At 40.0% G+C, this 15,576-nt stretch overlaps 1 protein-coding gene across 3 annotated transcripts in view; it reads left to right on the top strand.

The window, feature by feature from the left end:
* Positions 1 to 3,685: 3,685 nt before the first annotated feature.
* Positions 3,686 to 15,576, top strand: part of ACAD9 (acyl-CoA dehydrogenase family member 9) — a 35,166-nt gene continuing 23,275 nt past the window's right edge. For all 3 annotated transcript variants that reach the window (XR_008596772.1, XM_054975363.1, XM_054975362.1), the window contains exons 1-4: positions 3,686 to 3,869; positions 12,013 to 12,106; positions 12,819 to 12,920; positions 14,835 to 14,941. Coding sequence is in view for 2 of the 3 variants with exons in the window: in XM_054975363.1 (XP_054831338.1) it covers positions 3,744 to 3,869; positions 12,013 to 12,106; positions 12,819 to 12,920; positions 14,835 to 14,941 (429 nt within the window). In the remaining variant the exon portion in view is untranslated. The remainder of the gene's footprint in view (positions 3,870 to 12,012; positions 12,107 to 12,818; positions 12,921 to 14,834; positions 14,942 to 15,576) is intronic.

Raw genomic sequence — 15,576 nt, 5'->3', positions numbered from 1 at the left:
TTATGTGCAGGGCCAGCTAGACAGGCACAGATTGGGGGTCTCAACACGTGGATGAGAAAGTGGTCATGAGTGGAAGGGTTTAGATTTGTTAGGCGCCGGGTAACTTTCTAGGTCATGCTTAAGCTGTACCAAAAGGGAACCACACTGCTGGCACTTAATATCAAAAAGGTGGCAGAGCAGCTTTTAAAATACTTCCAGGAGGAAAGTAGACAGGGGCCAGGGAGCCTCCAGGTTGGAGGCAATAATGGGCAATAATGAAAAAATAATAATGGGCAATAATGAAAACACTCAAGATAATGTGCATTGGAACAGTTGGTCACAGAGCCAACCAGAGGAGCAGTGATCTTGGACTTGTTTCTAAGTGGTGAGAGATATAGACGTTGTTCCACCAATTGAGAACAGTGACCACAAAGCTATTGAGTTCAGCGTTCATGTCAATGGAAAGTTATCCCTAAGTTCAAAAGAGTAACATTTGATTTCAAAAGAGGGAACTTTACAAACATGATGGTAAGAGAAAGAAATGGAAATGGAAATAACATAATCCCTAGGCTCTTAGCTGTGTCAGACAGGGTCAACTGAGTCACATCAAAGGTCAGAAGCATGATGTCCTTCAAGATCTCTGCTTTTTCAACCAGCATCACTTCCATCTTGTCCTGGTACAATTTCTGTTTCTTTCAGCCAGTAGACATCAGCTATCTAGCAGTGACTCAGTACCTCTACTGCATCGACGGGATTTGGATAATAATATATAGAGCTGGATATTATCTGCATATTGAAGTCCATAGCTATGAATGACTTCTCCTAAAGGCTTTGCACAGAGGTGGAATAGCATGGGGAATAAGACTGTGTCTTGTGAAACCCCACAAGATAATTCCCACACTGAGGATGGCTGGTCTCCAATAGCAACCCTTTGCATACACCACATGAGGAACAATCTAAACCAATTCAAGGCACATTCCCTGATATCTACTTCTGCCTCCAAAGGGCTCAGCAGGATGGCGTGGTCTGCTGTGTCGAAAGCTGCAGATAAATCCAGGAGAAGCAACAATGAAGCATGGCCTTTTACTGTAATGCATTTTACATAGGCCTCCCCTCAAAGGTGACTTGGAGACTCCAGCTGGTGCAGAATGCAGCAGTTCGTTTACTCTCAGGAGCTAGACAGAGCATGCATATCACCGACATTCTGCAGTCACTCCACTGGCTTCCCATCAGTTACGAGGCTCAATTCAAGGTCATAACTATCACATTCAAAGCCTTTCATAGCCTTGGCCCCTCATATCTGTGCAGTCGCCTCTCCATGACAGCTTTGCTGTTCCTCCATGAAAGTTTTGCTCATCTAGACAGGGCCTTCTCTAGATACCACCCTAGAGTTAGGCAAAATCAACAGCTGCCTGCACACATACTTTCTCTGTAGTGATCCTCACTTTATGGAATGGCCTGCTTGAGGAGATCTTTCCTAGTTTTCTGCAAACTATGCAAAACTGAATTATTTCTACCCAGATTATAGGCTGTTTCATAAGCAAGAGCTCAGAGAGAGGCCTTGGTAGGGACAGGGACTATATGCTACACTATTGGGTACTGGTAGGTACAATGGGTGGATAGATTGGGGAGTGGATTGCTATGGGAAAAAAATGTAAAAATGTGCAGGCATGAATATTTGAGATTAAATGCAAACACTCGCATAAATTATCACCTAGTTTATTAGTCAGGACTAAAATAGTGACACAAGCTTTTCACTCAAAGAAAGATTACAAACATGTGTTTTTGTAACATGTAACAAAGATAAAGGATGAAGATAGTAATGTGGTGATGTACATACAGAGCATTTGCAATCTGATTTTAAATGTTTGAAACTCAAATATTTTCCTGAAGTTCAAGGGCACTTCTTGCAATTTGTGACTTGAACAGAGATGACTGAGCAAAAGTGCTGCTACATCAACAAGAAGAAAAAACACGTGATTAAGGATGGTTTCCTTCAGCAATCTGAAAATTATTTGACTTTTAAACATAGTTTTCCTTAGGTTTTTTACTGATTTACATAGTCATCTACAAGATGCTCGATCCAGACTTTATAATAATGATCAAGTAGATAGCTGCAGCAAAACACAATTATTGTAAGCTTTCTCTCCTTTGTTTTTAATTTATCTTGGTACTTCTCATTCTGCTCTCTGCACATCATGGTTGTTTTATGATCATATATATTTTAAAGTTTTCAACCAATTAGGCAACGTGGAGAGGTAGCATCATAAAACAAAAAAGGGAAAAAATCTGTTTTTGTAAAAAAATATGCTTGTAAGTTCAAAAGAGGTTTGATAAGGAATAATTGAAATGTTAAAAAGTACTGGAAATGTATAGTCCATTGCCATGCAGTGTTAGGCAAGGTTCTGCAGCACTGGAATGAGTGAGCATAAGCACATCTAACTATACATAGGACGTATGTCCTAACTACACATAGGATTTGAATAGTCCTAATAGACAAGTGTAATATATTGATACACTAGATCCATAGATGTAAATCTACAACTGTTACATTAATAGTTTTAAGAACATATTAATAAAAATAGGAGTCCAGCACTTTAGAGACTACCATCATTTATTCTAGCATAAGCTTTCTGGAGTCTTGCCTCATTTCAACAGAGGCATCCATAAAACCAATGAATTTATATTAAAGGCTGTAAACAAGAGAAAGGCAGGGCGGGGGATGTCACAAAGACAAACCAGTTAAATAAAAGATCCAATCAAAAAAGTAATCAATCCACTCAGAGTGGGTGGAGATCAATCCCAATTGTTGATAGACAGGCGAAGTAGGATTAATATAATGTGATTTAGGAAAGATAAAACCAGAAAAGCAGATTATAAACTTCTAGACATATAATGGAACTAAGTAACGTTTATAAGAGGGAACATGTGCAAGATATTAGCACCTTCATGTAAAGACTGGGGGAGGGGAGATGGTGTTCAATCTCTTGAAGAATTTTAATACGTACATATAACAACACATACATACAACTTCACACTGAATTCTCCAGCTGAAATTGTTTTGTCAGAGAACAGTGATTTTAGATCAGTAATAAAATGCCTTCTAACATTAAAATGGTCACCTGTTATCTTTCAACTATTGAGATTTTTGAGGTCAGATTTGTGTCCATTCATTCTTTGGTGTTTGACCAGGCTGGCCAAGGCACAGAACAGAAGTGCACTGTTGAAACATGACAGCACACATATTTTGCCTTCTATAGACAATTGGGAGTAGTACCTCGCCCTCACCCCTTTTCTTTTGTTTTCAGCCTTTAATAAAAAATCTCTTGGCCTCATGAATTGTCATGCATCTGAGGAAACGAGCTTTGATTACCATGCACTCTTTCTTCGACGGGACGCAAGTCCTAAGAGGTGCAACAACAGCGTTTACTTCTCCAAAAAAGCCTCCTCATTGCGCCCCTACTTTCCCACAGCACGTAACAAACGCTCTTCTAACCCCAGGCACGCCCCGCCTATTGTGAAGCGCAACGGGAAGGGGCCCTGGGAAAGGGCGAGGCGGCAGGATGGGAGGGGCCCGCCAGTGATCGCTCGCTCAGACCCCGCCCCACCGGCTGCTACGACAACGTCAGGGCGGAGAAGAGCGCGCCCGCTTGCGCGCCTTAGACCTGAGCCGCGCGCGGTGTTTGCGTCATCGGAACCCGCCAGCCGCGCCCTGAAGTCGGCGACAGCCAAAGAGGGGAGGGAGGTGAGCGGCTGCGGCAGACATGAGTGGACTGGGTCTTATCCTACGAGCGGCTCGTGTCGCTTTCCCTGCTGGAGTCCGCCAGTTCCGCACCGCCTGCCCTCGGCCTGCCTTCGCCAAGGAGCTTTTCCGGGGTACCTTTCGGAAGGTGAGGCTGTCCGGGCGGCTAGTCAGTCTCGGCTCTTCGGAAAGCTCCATGGGCTGCTGTGTCGCTCTCACGAGGCCCAGGCACTGAGGACCTTGTGTGAGACGTTCTGGGGGAGTTGGTGGGATAACTCACTTCATACTACACATGGAGGGTCACGTTTGCGGACTGAGCCCCTATGCTCCAAGTTCCCTGCAGAGAGAAAGGAAGCTCAGTAATCAGGGAAAGGCTTTCTCCCTGCTGTGCTAGTTTTTTGTTTGCTGGGCTGCTGAAGAATCGTGTAGAGCTAATTTCATGTAGGTAGTTGTGTTAGTGTGTAGTAGAGCAGCAGGATTTGAATCCAGTGGTAACCTAGATACTAACAAGATTTTCAGGATGTGAGCTTTCTAGAGTAAAAAAATCTTGTTGGCCTCTGAGGTGCTACTGGACTCCTGCAGGCAGAGCTGGAATCCTACACCTGTGGTCTCAAGTGATACAATCCATTTCCAAGGCTGTACATCTCAGGATCCTTTTTTGTAATGTATTTTAAAAGCCTGACTGCTAATATCTGAAGAAGGGAGCTCTGACTCAAAAGGTTACACTCTGAAAATCTTGTTGGTTTCTGAAGTGCCACTGGACTCAAATCCTGCTGCTGTTTTACTGCAGAAGAACATGGCTACCCACTAAAACTAGTGCCATCTCTGTTATGCCTGGTTCCAGTTGCTTGTAAGTGACACTCTCCGCTTCTTTTACACACATAGTTTACGGTTTTTTTAAGTTCAAGAAACTACTTTCTCCTCTGAGTGTTGGCCTGGGATCAGGCAGAACTTGATTCAGAGCCTCATGTACTATGGAAGTGTGCTAGGTGAGCTTGGGCCAGTTGCAAGCACTCAGCCTTGCCCACCTTACAGCGGTGGTGTTGTGAGGATAAAATGCAGAAGGACAGAACAGTATGCACCACTCAGATTCTTGGAGGAATGGCGAAATAAAAATGTCATAAGTAAATAGTATGCCTTTTAAAAAAATTAAGCTGACATTTTGAGAGACTAGAAGTATGATATGTATATGTAATTCATACTTCTGATATTTTTCTTTTGATATATTCTGCCTTTTTAAAATATGGGTTGTTTGAGTTTGTACTTGTTCCTGAAATAATAGTGACACTGTTTTTATGTATAATTTGTAGAATTTAGTTTGTTTTTCTGTGTGGCGATGCACAGAAAATTCTACCTGTTAAATGGCCTGCCTGAGGAGGTTAGGAAGACTTCTATGCTCCTGGCAATTTGCAAACTGTATAAAACAATGTTCAAGAGGACGTTTTTATAATGGAAATAGGACTACATCATAGTATATTGGCCCAGGAAAATGTACTTCGTTTCTACTGATGTAATACCAAGCTCTCCGTTGTTCATACTTATGCTCTGTTCAGATGACAGCTTTTCAAATTTCTGCAATTTCTAGTTCTGTTACATTGCTTATTAGATGTATCATCATATTGATTGTGTTGAGTTACATTGTGTAATCTGCCTTGAGTCTCAGTGGGAAAGGTAGACTATAAGTAAATATTGTTATAAACTATTAGCAATATTCAGTTGCCAAATTAACTCCTTCCGCCCCAGTGGCAAGGGCAGAAATAGCTGCTGTGAGTAAAATGGTTGCCATATGGGAGGGACTGGGGAAATCATATCTCTCCTGCTCATGTGACAGTCATCTAGGCTTTGTAGCAGTTTTCAGAGCAAAGCATCTTTGGGAAAGATCAGAGGAAAACTAGGGAAACACTGGGAAGTGCATGAATATACAGTGATACTATGGAGAAGCAGCTAAACTGTCAGAGGCTAGCATCTGCCATTGCCATGCCGGAAGGGAGGAGGTAGAGGTTCCCATGAGCTGTTTTCATTAACCTGCTTCTAGCTTCCTCACAGCATTGAACCCAGTACTAATAACTTGTGTGGAAATGGCATAGTTTAGACCAAGTTGAAGGAATTAAAGTAGTCCATTGAGGAATTTGAAGAAAGGGTGAGATAACGGGAAAAAAAGTTTCTTAATTTTTTCCCCATAGGGCATCCACATGACATCTCCTAATTGTCCATTTTCTGGGTTTTCCCCTGCTTGAGCATGATTTTGTCCAGACCTGGTTTGATACAGTATTTTTGGAAAGATCATAGTCAAACTCCATTTGTGCATGGTGTGAACCAGAAGGTCCCACCCACACTGTCACCATTTTTCTGCATCTGCAGCAAGAGCTACATGGAGATTTATCACCAAGGGGAAGCAACCCAAGTAGTATTGGCAACTGCTATTGTTGATATTTAGTGTAAACTGTTTCCCTTTATTTTTATTGATGTGAACCCAGGGCACTACTGTCCCTGGAATAGTTGATTTAAACTGAAATAGTAATTAAGTGAGGATAATAAACAGTGAAGATGACAGATGAATCACTATTTAAATGAAAGGGTTTAACAAAGTTTTTTGGCTGTTAGGAGTATGTCATTTTAAATGCAATGGATTGGTTTCTGGTTCCCTAGACATTTCCTTCTTCCAGGAAGAGGTAAACAGAAAATACCAATGTACATCTGACTTGCATTCGTGTCAGAATTAAGAGTACTGTTTACAGCATCATGCTACCACTTGTGGCTGTGGTCCAGTGTGGCATGACATGCAACTTTTTTTTTTTGCATTGCAGGGAGGGCCTACCATGTACTTCAAAGCTAATTTGGTGGCAAAGCCAAAGCAACTTCTGTAGATACAGCTTCTGAGAAGGCAGAAACTACAGAAAAATTTAAGAGTACATGTAAAATACGTAGGGCTGTTGCAACCATTTTGTTAACCTGTTTGAAGTTGGTTCAGAATTCCTGTGCAGACGCTTCTGTCCAAATTAACTCTGTCTGCAGGGTGGATTTGATTTAAATCAAACTGATTTAAATCACGATTTAAATCACTAGTCATTAAGGCTTGATTTAAATCATACTTTTCTACATAAAGACTAATTCTTGCTGGTATAACTTTAATATGCAAGTAGATGCCTGCCTTACCGATAGGTAAAAGAACTTCATTAAAGTATTCCCAAACTGGGTCTCTTTTACGGCCTGCTGCCATTATAGGTTTTTTCCTCCAAGGAAAGAATATGATAAACCTCAGGTCATACACACAAAAGATCCAAAGACTTGTGCAGTATTGTGCTCAAAAAGTTTCACTTTCATTTTGTACTGCTTGCCCCTCCCTCCTCACACTTAGTTTCTTCTTGTGCAGATCTGTTCCACTCCAAACAATCAGAAAAATATTGTTTCTATTCACTGAACTTCTTGAAACTTAGCACTGGAGGGGTTGATTCTGTCTTCATAGGTTTGTAGAACAATAGGATTAAGGTATTTTTCTCAACTCTGTTCATGTTATAACATTTTTGCTGTGAAGAAGAGGCATGTGATCTCTGCTGAGCTGACACAAATTCAGTTTTGAGAACTGCAAAATCAAGCATCTGTGAGAATATCTTGTAGGCAGAGAAACTGCCCAATAATCTTACAAAAACCTCTGGAAGAGCATGACATTGTGAATGGATTAATGGAATTTATTTACCAAAAAAATTAAACATATACAGCCTTATTCTACATAATTAAAAACTAATCTTTATTTCATGATGGAATAACCTTTGGATGGTAATATATTTTCCTCAAAAAGCATTTTATTTAAAAAAAATCCAATTTAAATCAAAAAAATCCGATTTAAATAAAAAAATCAATTTTTTTTATTTTTTTAAAAAAATCATTGATTTTTATGCACCCTGTCTGTATGCCTAGTGTCACATTGCATCTGCTGTTTCCCTCTCTCTTGCTTAACTTCCTTGCAAATAAAATCAAGATAGCCTGATTTTAAGGTTCAGAAGCTAGCAACAAGGGAATTAAGCCCTTTGGCTCAAGATATGAATTCTTAGCCAATAATAGATGGCATGTTCCCAGATTTTTAGTTCGATTCTGGGCAAGCCAGCTTCTTGCCTAAGAATGACATTAAGAGTACATCTAGGTACATTAAATAGCGATCTAAGAAATTTAGATTGGACCGTTTCTAAGATCTTAACATTAGCAGTAAGTCCCATTTTTGATCCATATAAGAGTTGTGCTAATGATTTTGTTTGGAATAGTTTCAGGGCTGCAGGTATAAAGCCCGTGCCTTCTCTTCTGAAGAATCTAAGGATGGCATTAGCACTCTTTTCTGCAGCATTTGCCGATGAAACTGTGTGCAAAATAGGTGGCTGTACCTGTAATAAACTGGGAGGAAAAAGGAGGGCAGAACCCTACAGGATACAAAAAATGATTCTTTATATAATATTTTCAAAATTCCAAAAGTGCAATGTGCTCATAACACTTCATACAGTGTCTTCAAAGTTTCAAAAATGCAACGTGCTCATAACACTCCATACATGATTCAGTACATGTTACATAAACAATCTTACAGGGTAGGATGAATTAAAGATGATACCATTTAGATAACCAGTTCATGAAATATTTTCCGGGAGAGAATAGCCTACATAGGCTTGAGTCTTTATTTGAAGTCAGTTTATCCTTCTATGTTGTTATCGCTTAAGGTAGAAATATCTTAGTTGTTGTTTCATTCCAGCATGGTGCAGATGTAATTGCCAGTGAGGAAACAATCACTGGGGGGTGCTTCCTCCTGGGATAGCACACCCTGGAACGCTCTCCCCTGGAACGCTCTCAATCTGAGGCCGGCTGCAAACAGATTTCGTGCCTGCTTCTTCAGGAGCTTCTGTTTATAACCACCAAGTAAAAATAAGCACCAGCCATACATTCATTCATCCCGGTGTGGGCAGCAGTGTCCTTTACACGCACCAGTGTCCTTTACACGCACAATGAAATTGTGTGGGCTTTAAAAGTTAGCATTGAATGTAAAGATGACTCCTGGATACTGAAAATTTTTAACCTGATCTGTAGTATTCCCATTTATTTCTCAGTTAGTTTTTTTAAAGTGTCTACTAAAACACATAATTTTAGATTTCGAGTAATTAATTGTCAGAAGCTCAGTATCTCATTGATCACTAAACTTTTTCATGGCACGCTTTAGACCAATTTTTGTTTGGGACAGGAGGATCACATCGTCAGCATACATGAGAATTGGTATCTTTCTTCCTGCAAGACTCGGGGCATGGACATCTGTCTCATGTAAACACTGAATCAGTGTGTTTACATAGATGTTGAATAAAAAGGGTGCTAATAAGCAACCTTGTTTAACGCCCTTCTGGACTGGGATTTTCTTAGATAGTTTGCCATCTTGTGTGTGCTTTATCTGGAGTTGATTACTCTCATGAAGCTTAATCATCATGTGTAACAATCTTTTATCAATGGATCTCCCAATTTGGCCCATAGTCTTCCTCGAGAGACGGTATCAAAAGCAGCCCTAGGGTCTATAAATGCTGCATATAAATTTTTCTTGGGAGACATTGCATGTTTGTGGATGAGGTAATCCAGTACCAAGCAGTGATCCATGGTTGAACGGCCTTGGGAAAAGCCAGCCTGTTCAATTTCTAATAGATTCTCTTGGTCTAGCCGTTTACATAGCTTCAGGCATAAATGCTTAGTGTATAATTTACAAATGACATTCAAAAGGCTGATTGGCCTATAATTGTTTGGATCATTTTTGTTCCCTTTCTTATACACAGGAGCTATGATAGCTAGACCCCAGTCCTTCAGTATCTGGGCTGATTGATCTATGTATGTAAACAAATTAGCTAATATTGGAACCCAACCAGTCTATGTGTTTTAAGCAATTCTCCTATAATGAAATCACTTCCCAGTGCTTTGCCGTTTTTTAGCTGTAATATTAATGAGGTTACCTCACTAGCTGTGACTGGAGGCCAAGATGGAATATTTGTAAACAGTCGGTTCTAGGTGATATATAATGTTGATCTTTGTACAGGGTATCAAAGAGTTTTTCCCAAGTTTCCGATTGAATGCTATTGGTCATAACCTTAGATTTCTTCTCCTGCTTTCACAAAATTATTTTCCAAAAGCTTATATTATCCCTTTCCTTAGTGGCCTTAATAAGTGATTGCCACTGAGTGTGCACAGCCGCTATTTTTTTTCAATAAGTTTTTATATTCCCTTTTCTTTGATTGGGTTTCAAGACTGGTTATTTTATTTAGGTTTGGGCTTAGCTGAAATGCTTTTAGGCTCTCTATAAGTTCGATCTTGGCTTGTACACACTCCTGGTCAAACCACTTCTTATTCAGTGGTATTTGTCTATCTTTGGAGCTACCAGCTCTTGATAGGAGGGAAGTTAGCTTTCATATAAGCAAATCATATGTTTTTAATATAGAGTTTCCATTTTCTGTAGATGTCAATGCATGGGAGATAGATTTTACTTCTTCAGTATGTGTCCAAGTGAGGAATTTTTTGCTAAGTTTAATATTCCATTTATTTTTAACCCTCCCTACCTGCTCTACCTTGTTCAGCCCAGTCCTATCCCTATTCTTAGGGGGCCTTAATATTTCTCCCCAACTAACACTAAGGGGTAAATGATCACTATCTGGTCTCACGTCGGTCTTGAATTTAATATTACTATTGTAGAAATTCAAGGAGGTCATTATATAATCGATTGTTGAATGCTTAATACCAGACCAATAAGTAAATTGGCCTGGGCAATCACCAGGTAACGAAGCATTCAAAATGATAAGATTCAATCTGTACACCATTTGAGTTAAACATGCGCCAGCAAAATTTGCCACTGGATCTAATGATTGTCGATTAACATATATTTGGGGTATGGCAGTGTCTGGGATCCCTACTCCAAATTGATTTAATATTTGATTATCATTTTGACCCAGTCTGGCATTGAAATCGCCATAGGAAATTTCCCCATAAAACAGCGTATCTATTGTTCTACTTGTTCCCAAATATTTTTGATGTATGAATGGGAAGGTTGGGGATGCATATATACATTAATACAAACAATTTTACAGTTAGTAAAAGATATACAGGCAGCTAAACCCCAGTTTCCAGCAATATCTAATTTCTGTACAGTGGCGCTCAATGCAGTTGATACAAATATACTCAGACCTCCTGACGGTCTTCCTCCTCTTGGATTAACAGTGGCGGGAAGCAGGGCTACTGTATAGTTTGGTAGTTAAAGGCTTCCTTCATCCAAGTTTCCTGAAAGAATATGATATCATATCGCATTATATAACTGGTATATAAGTGGTGGGGCCCTTTAAACTTACCCATTCCCCACCCTTACCCTCTCACCCCCACTTATCTGGCACTGTGCTGGAGGAGGTGGACCTCCCGCCTCCTTGCTGGCCTTTGGCGGCAGCAGCGGACCTCTGACGGCCAGCTGGCCATGCCGGCTGTGGCTGTGTGGTGCCAGTGGCAGGGAAAGCCCTCTTTGCCGGCTAGCCGCACCAGCTGCAGCTGTGCAGCAATGACAGCAGGGAAACCCCTCTCTACCAGCCAGCCACGCCAGCCATGGCTGTGCAGTGGCGGCAAGGAAGGCCTTCTCCGCTGGCCAGCGTGGCATTGCCTTCAGCCTTCCGCTTGACCAGGTAAGTGGGGTAGGGGTGGGGGGATGGGGTTAAAGGGTGGGGTGGGAGTTGAAGTGTTTAGGGGGCCTCCCCCTCCCCATCACTTCAGTATGCTCAGAATCTTTATGGAGCATACCGAAGCGACTTAGAAACCCGTATGAGAAGCGGCATGCCATTTCGGATTTCGGGTTTTTCCGAAGCTTTTTCCTGCTTCAGGTAAACCCGAAGCTTTTTTGGGTGCACACCCCTACTTAGTGCTAAATAAGAAAGAGTTCAGGGAAGCAGCATCAGAAAGCGTGAATGGTAATTTGCTAATATAGTTTACATAAGAATGAAGTATATTTAAAGTGATTGCTGCAAATGCAGCAACACATTCTAGCACAAAATAATTTTACTTATGTGAAATATCTGCTTATTTCACCTTTTCTTAAGATACACCCTATACTGTTATTTTTTCCCCCTTGTGATTATCTGGTAACTGAGGGTGTGAGTTTTAGGAACAGCTCCTTGGGAAACCTCTTTGAAATGCTGGTGTTTTAGTGACAGCAGTATGCTTAGGAATAGCTTCCTGTGGATTAAGTCCAATGTGTGAACCTTTTTAAAAAGTTTTTTTTAAAATTGGGTTGAAATCTGTCATTCTAGGAGGAGGTTTTTCCTTATCCTGAGATTAGCAATGAAGAATTGGAAGAAATTAACCAGTTTGTAGGGCCAGTCGAAAAATTCTTCAATGAAGAAGGTATTACCTTTTTTCCCGTTCCTAAGGACTTTGTTTGCTTATGTAACCTATAGTATTACGTGTAAAACTTTTTATATTGTTTTCCAGTATCTGTAATCCTTGTCCTACTCTTGTTTATTGGTGGTCTTTGCTGTCTGATAGAATTGGTTTTTATATTTTGCAATCCATTCTGAGTCTCAGCTAGTTGCTGCATGCATATGTGATTTTTCGTTGCATGATTAGTCAACCAAAATAAGAAAGTATCACATATTTCTGGGCTAAGAAGTTTTACTATCATATGTAAACAGCTCCTGAGCATTTCCTCTTAAAATAGGTTCAGCTGCTTTATTCTGTTGAGAATTTGTTGCATTTGTCTCATTGTAACGGAGAGAGATTATTGCCCAGATGATTTCCTGTCATGATGCAGTTGGATGCTAAAATAATTTGCATAAATGATGTTGCCTGGCTGTGTTCCACTCCATGGAAGGTCAATACAGTCACTAATTTATGGGGTGGTGTTAGGATTAGATGGCATAGCAAACAATTGAACAGAGTGGTTTAAACCTCTTCTGGTGCTTGTTGGCTCCTTAAGTAACAATAACATTTTTAATGAATCATCTGATTCTTGTTAGGATCTAACTCCCTAAATATGCTTTAGCAAAATTAACAAAGCCCAACTGTGCTGTTTTTGTAACTAGTTATGTTGTTTAGCTAAATACTTTTTTTTCCCCAGTGGATTCTAAGAAAATTGACCAGGATGCTAAAATTCCTCAGGAGACCCTTAACGGACTAAAGAATCTGGGACTCTTTGGTATTCAGATTCCAGAGGAACATGGTAAGTTAGTACACAGAATTTAGAATTCCATAGTTCTTATTATAGATGCAGAGGAGTTAGCCGTGTTAGTCTGTGGTAGCAAAATCAAAAAGAGTCCAGTAGCACCTTTTAAGACTAACCAATTTTATTGTAGCATAAGCTTTCGAGAATCAAGTTCTCTTCGTCAGATGCCTGATACAGAGACTGGTCAAATACAGAAGAGGAGGAGAGAGAAGAGGCAATTAGGGGGAGGAAGGGGGAGGGTGCAATCAAAACATTCCTTTGCTAGTATATGTAAACATATCCTTTTAGTGTGTGTATCAGTTAGCTTCAAAGGAGTTTGCCCTGTTAGTTTGTAGCAGCCAAACAGCTAGACCATCCAATTCCAATGCAGTATGGGCCTTCGATAACCACAGCTCTCCCTGCCAGATGCATCTGACAAAGAGATCTGTGGTTCCCGAAAGCCCACGCCAGGTGCCACTGAGCTCCCCCAGACCCCACCTCTGTAAAGGAAATCTGTTACCTGTGGTAATGAGATAACCATTCATAGTCCCTATTCAGTCCCAGCTTGACAGAGTCAAATTTGCATATGAATTCCAGTTCAGCAGCCTCTCGTTGGATTTTGTTTTTGAAAGGTTTCTGTTGAACTACAGCGACCTTTAAGTCTTTGATGGAAGGTCCTGGTAGATTGAAGTGTTCTCCCACTGGTTTCTGGACGTTTCCATTTCTAATGTCAGATTTGTGTCCATTTATTCTTTTGCGTAGAGGTTGGCTGATTTGTCCAGTGTACAGAGCAGAAGGACATTGTTGGCACATGAGGGCATATATCACATTGGAGGATGAGCAGCTGTAAGAGCCAGAGACAGTGTAGTTGATGCCATTATTAAGTCTTCCAGCATGAGAGATTGTTTGCACTTCTTCTTTCCTTGTTTGTTGGAACATAAGCTTTATTGGCATCTAATTTTTGTATTAGATATATCAGACAAAAAAACATTGACACCTTAGAAAGATGTTATACTGAGTTGCTTGGAGTTGATTAAATGAACATATTTTCTTTGCAGATTTTATAATTGTATTTAAACATATGTGGTGCTGCTCCCCAGGAGCAAAATGCAATCCTTAAAAAAAACACTGTGGTCAGCACCACTCCAGAATGCCCAAGGTGTGAATAATGTTCAAATGTTGTTCAACATCATCATATCTTTGCACATAGATAGCTACTACTTAAGGAAGAAGACGAAGCAAGGCTAGAGCATCTCTCCCCTGTGTGATAACTTTGATTGTGCACAAGATTTTGATCTGTTGCAGAGTGTGGGAAAATTTAAACATATCCCTCCTCTGCATTGTATGGTATCATTCAGGAGCACTGCACCATTCTTTTTTTCTGAATACTATAAGTGATCACAGTACAGGTTAAGATAGGGTCTTTTCTCAATCTAATGTCGAAGTATAGCATAATTATAGAATAGTTTTAATGAAGAAATAATAAAACTCTATTTTGCCAAACAGCTTACATAATCAAACCTACGTGGCCCATCACAGGTACTGTATCACCAGCCTTGTTCATCACACTGTGTTTTATTCAGAATAATCCAGTTGCTAAGTTTTACATGTGTTCAAATACTTTTCAGGATGCTAATACTCTGGTTCTGGGGCAAGCTGTTTTTGCAAGTAGAAAAATATCTATTTATGTCTCTGATTAATTTAGCTGGGTGGGTCTGTTTGCCCTTCTATCTAGAAAGATATATTTTAATACTGCAGCAATGGTGCAGCAATTGATAAAAACACAATCTGCTGAGCTGGTTTGGTTTAGGATGTGGGGCTGGAATGCCATAGGCATATGTGGTTTTTTAAAAAGTGTGATAAATGTAATTAACCAAAATATCATTTGTCTTGTGAGCAGTTTAATAGTTGGGTGTGTTTCCTTATAAACAGGGGGCCTTGGCCTTTCAAATACGATGTATGCACGTTTGGGAGAAATCACTTCTCAAGATGGAGCTATTGCAGTAACTTTAGCAGCTCACCAAGCTATAGGGCTGAAGGTAACTTCCCGGTTCTTAGAATCATGTTTTTGTTGAGCTCTGCAGTATTAATGTTTCTTTTATTTTTTTCTAGCTGCATCCAGAGTTGTCGTTCTTCAGTGATAGGAAAGTCACTTGAACCAAGTGGACAGCAGGTGTATTAATAAGGTGTATGTAGAATAAAATGTAAACAGAAGTCGGACAATAAAGGACAAGGGTTTCAGGCCCATTTTTAGATTCCTCCAGAAGCACTAGTGTAAATGAGTACTGTGGCATTAAAACTAAACTAATGGACAATTCAGTTAGTTTTAAAGATAGGTCTGGTAAACTGAAAATCGTCAGCTGCATTGATTTTTTTGGTTGTTGAAGAATTCATACAAACTTTTTACTGATGTAAATTGTTTTGATTGTCTTCAGAAGGAAAGCTGACTAAACATCTGAATTATTGTAACAACCAAATTGTTCAGAATTCTATGCCTAATGAATAATGCTTAAAATGAGTGTGCCTGAGTACAAGCAACAATGGTAGCAAAAATGCTGCTAAATGATTATGAAGGGGCTACAGCTGACTTCTTATGATCCTAAATGCTTAGAGATAGGGAAATTTCTTTAATAGTACTCTGCTGCCAAGTATAAATTTCCCTTTTACCACTTAC

The sequence above is a fragment of the Eublepharis macularius genome, chromosome 4 (assembly GCF_028583425.1).
Source record: "Eublepharis macularius isolate TG4126 chromosome 4, MPM_Emac_v1.0, whole genome shotgun sequence".
NCBI classification, from domain to species: domain Eukaryota; kingdom Metazoa; phylum Chordata; class Lepidosauria; order Squamata; family Eublepharidae; genus Eublepharis; species Eublepharis macularius.
This window is presented reverse-complemented; position numbering and strand designations above follow the sequence as displayed.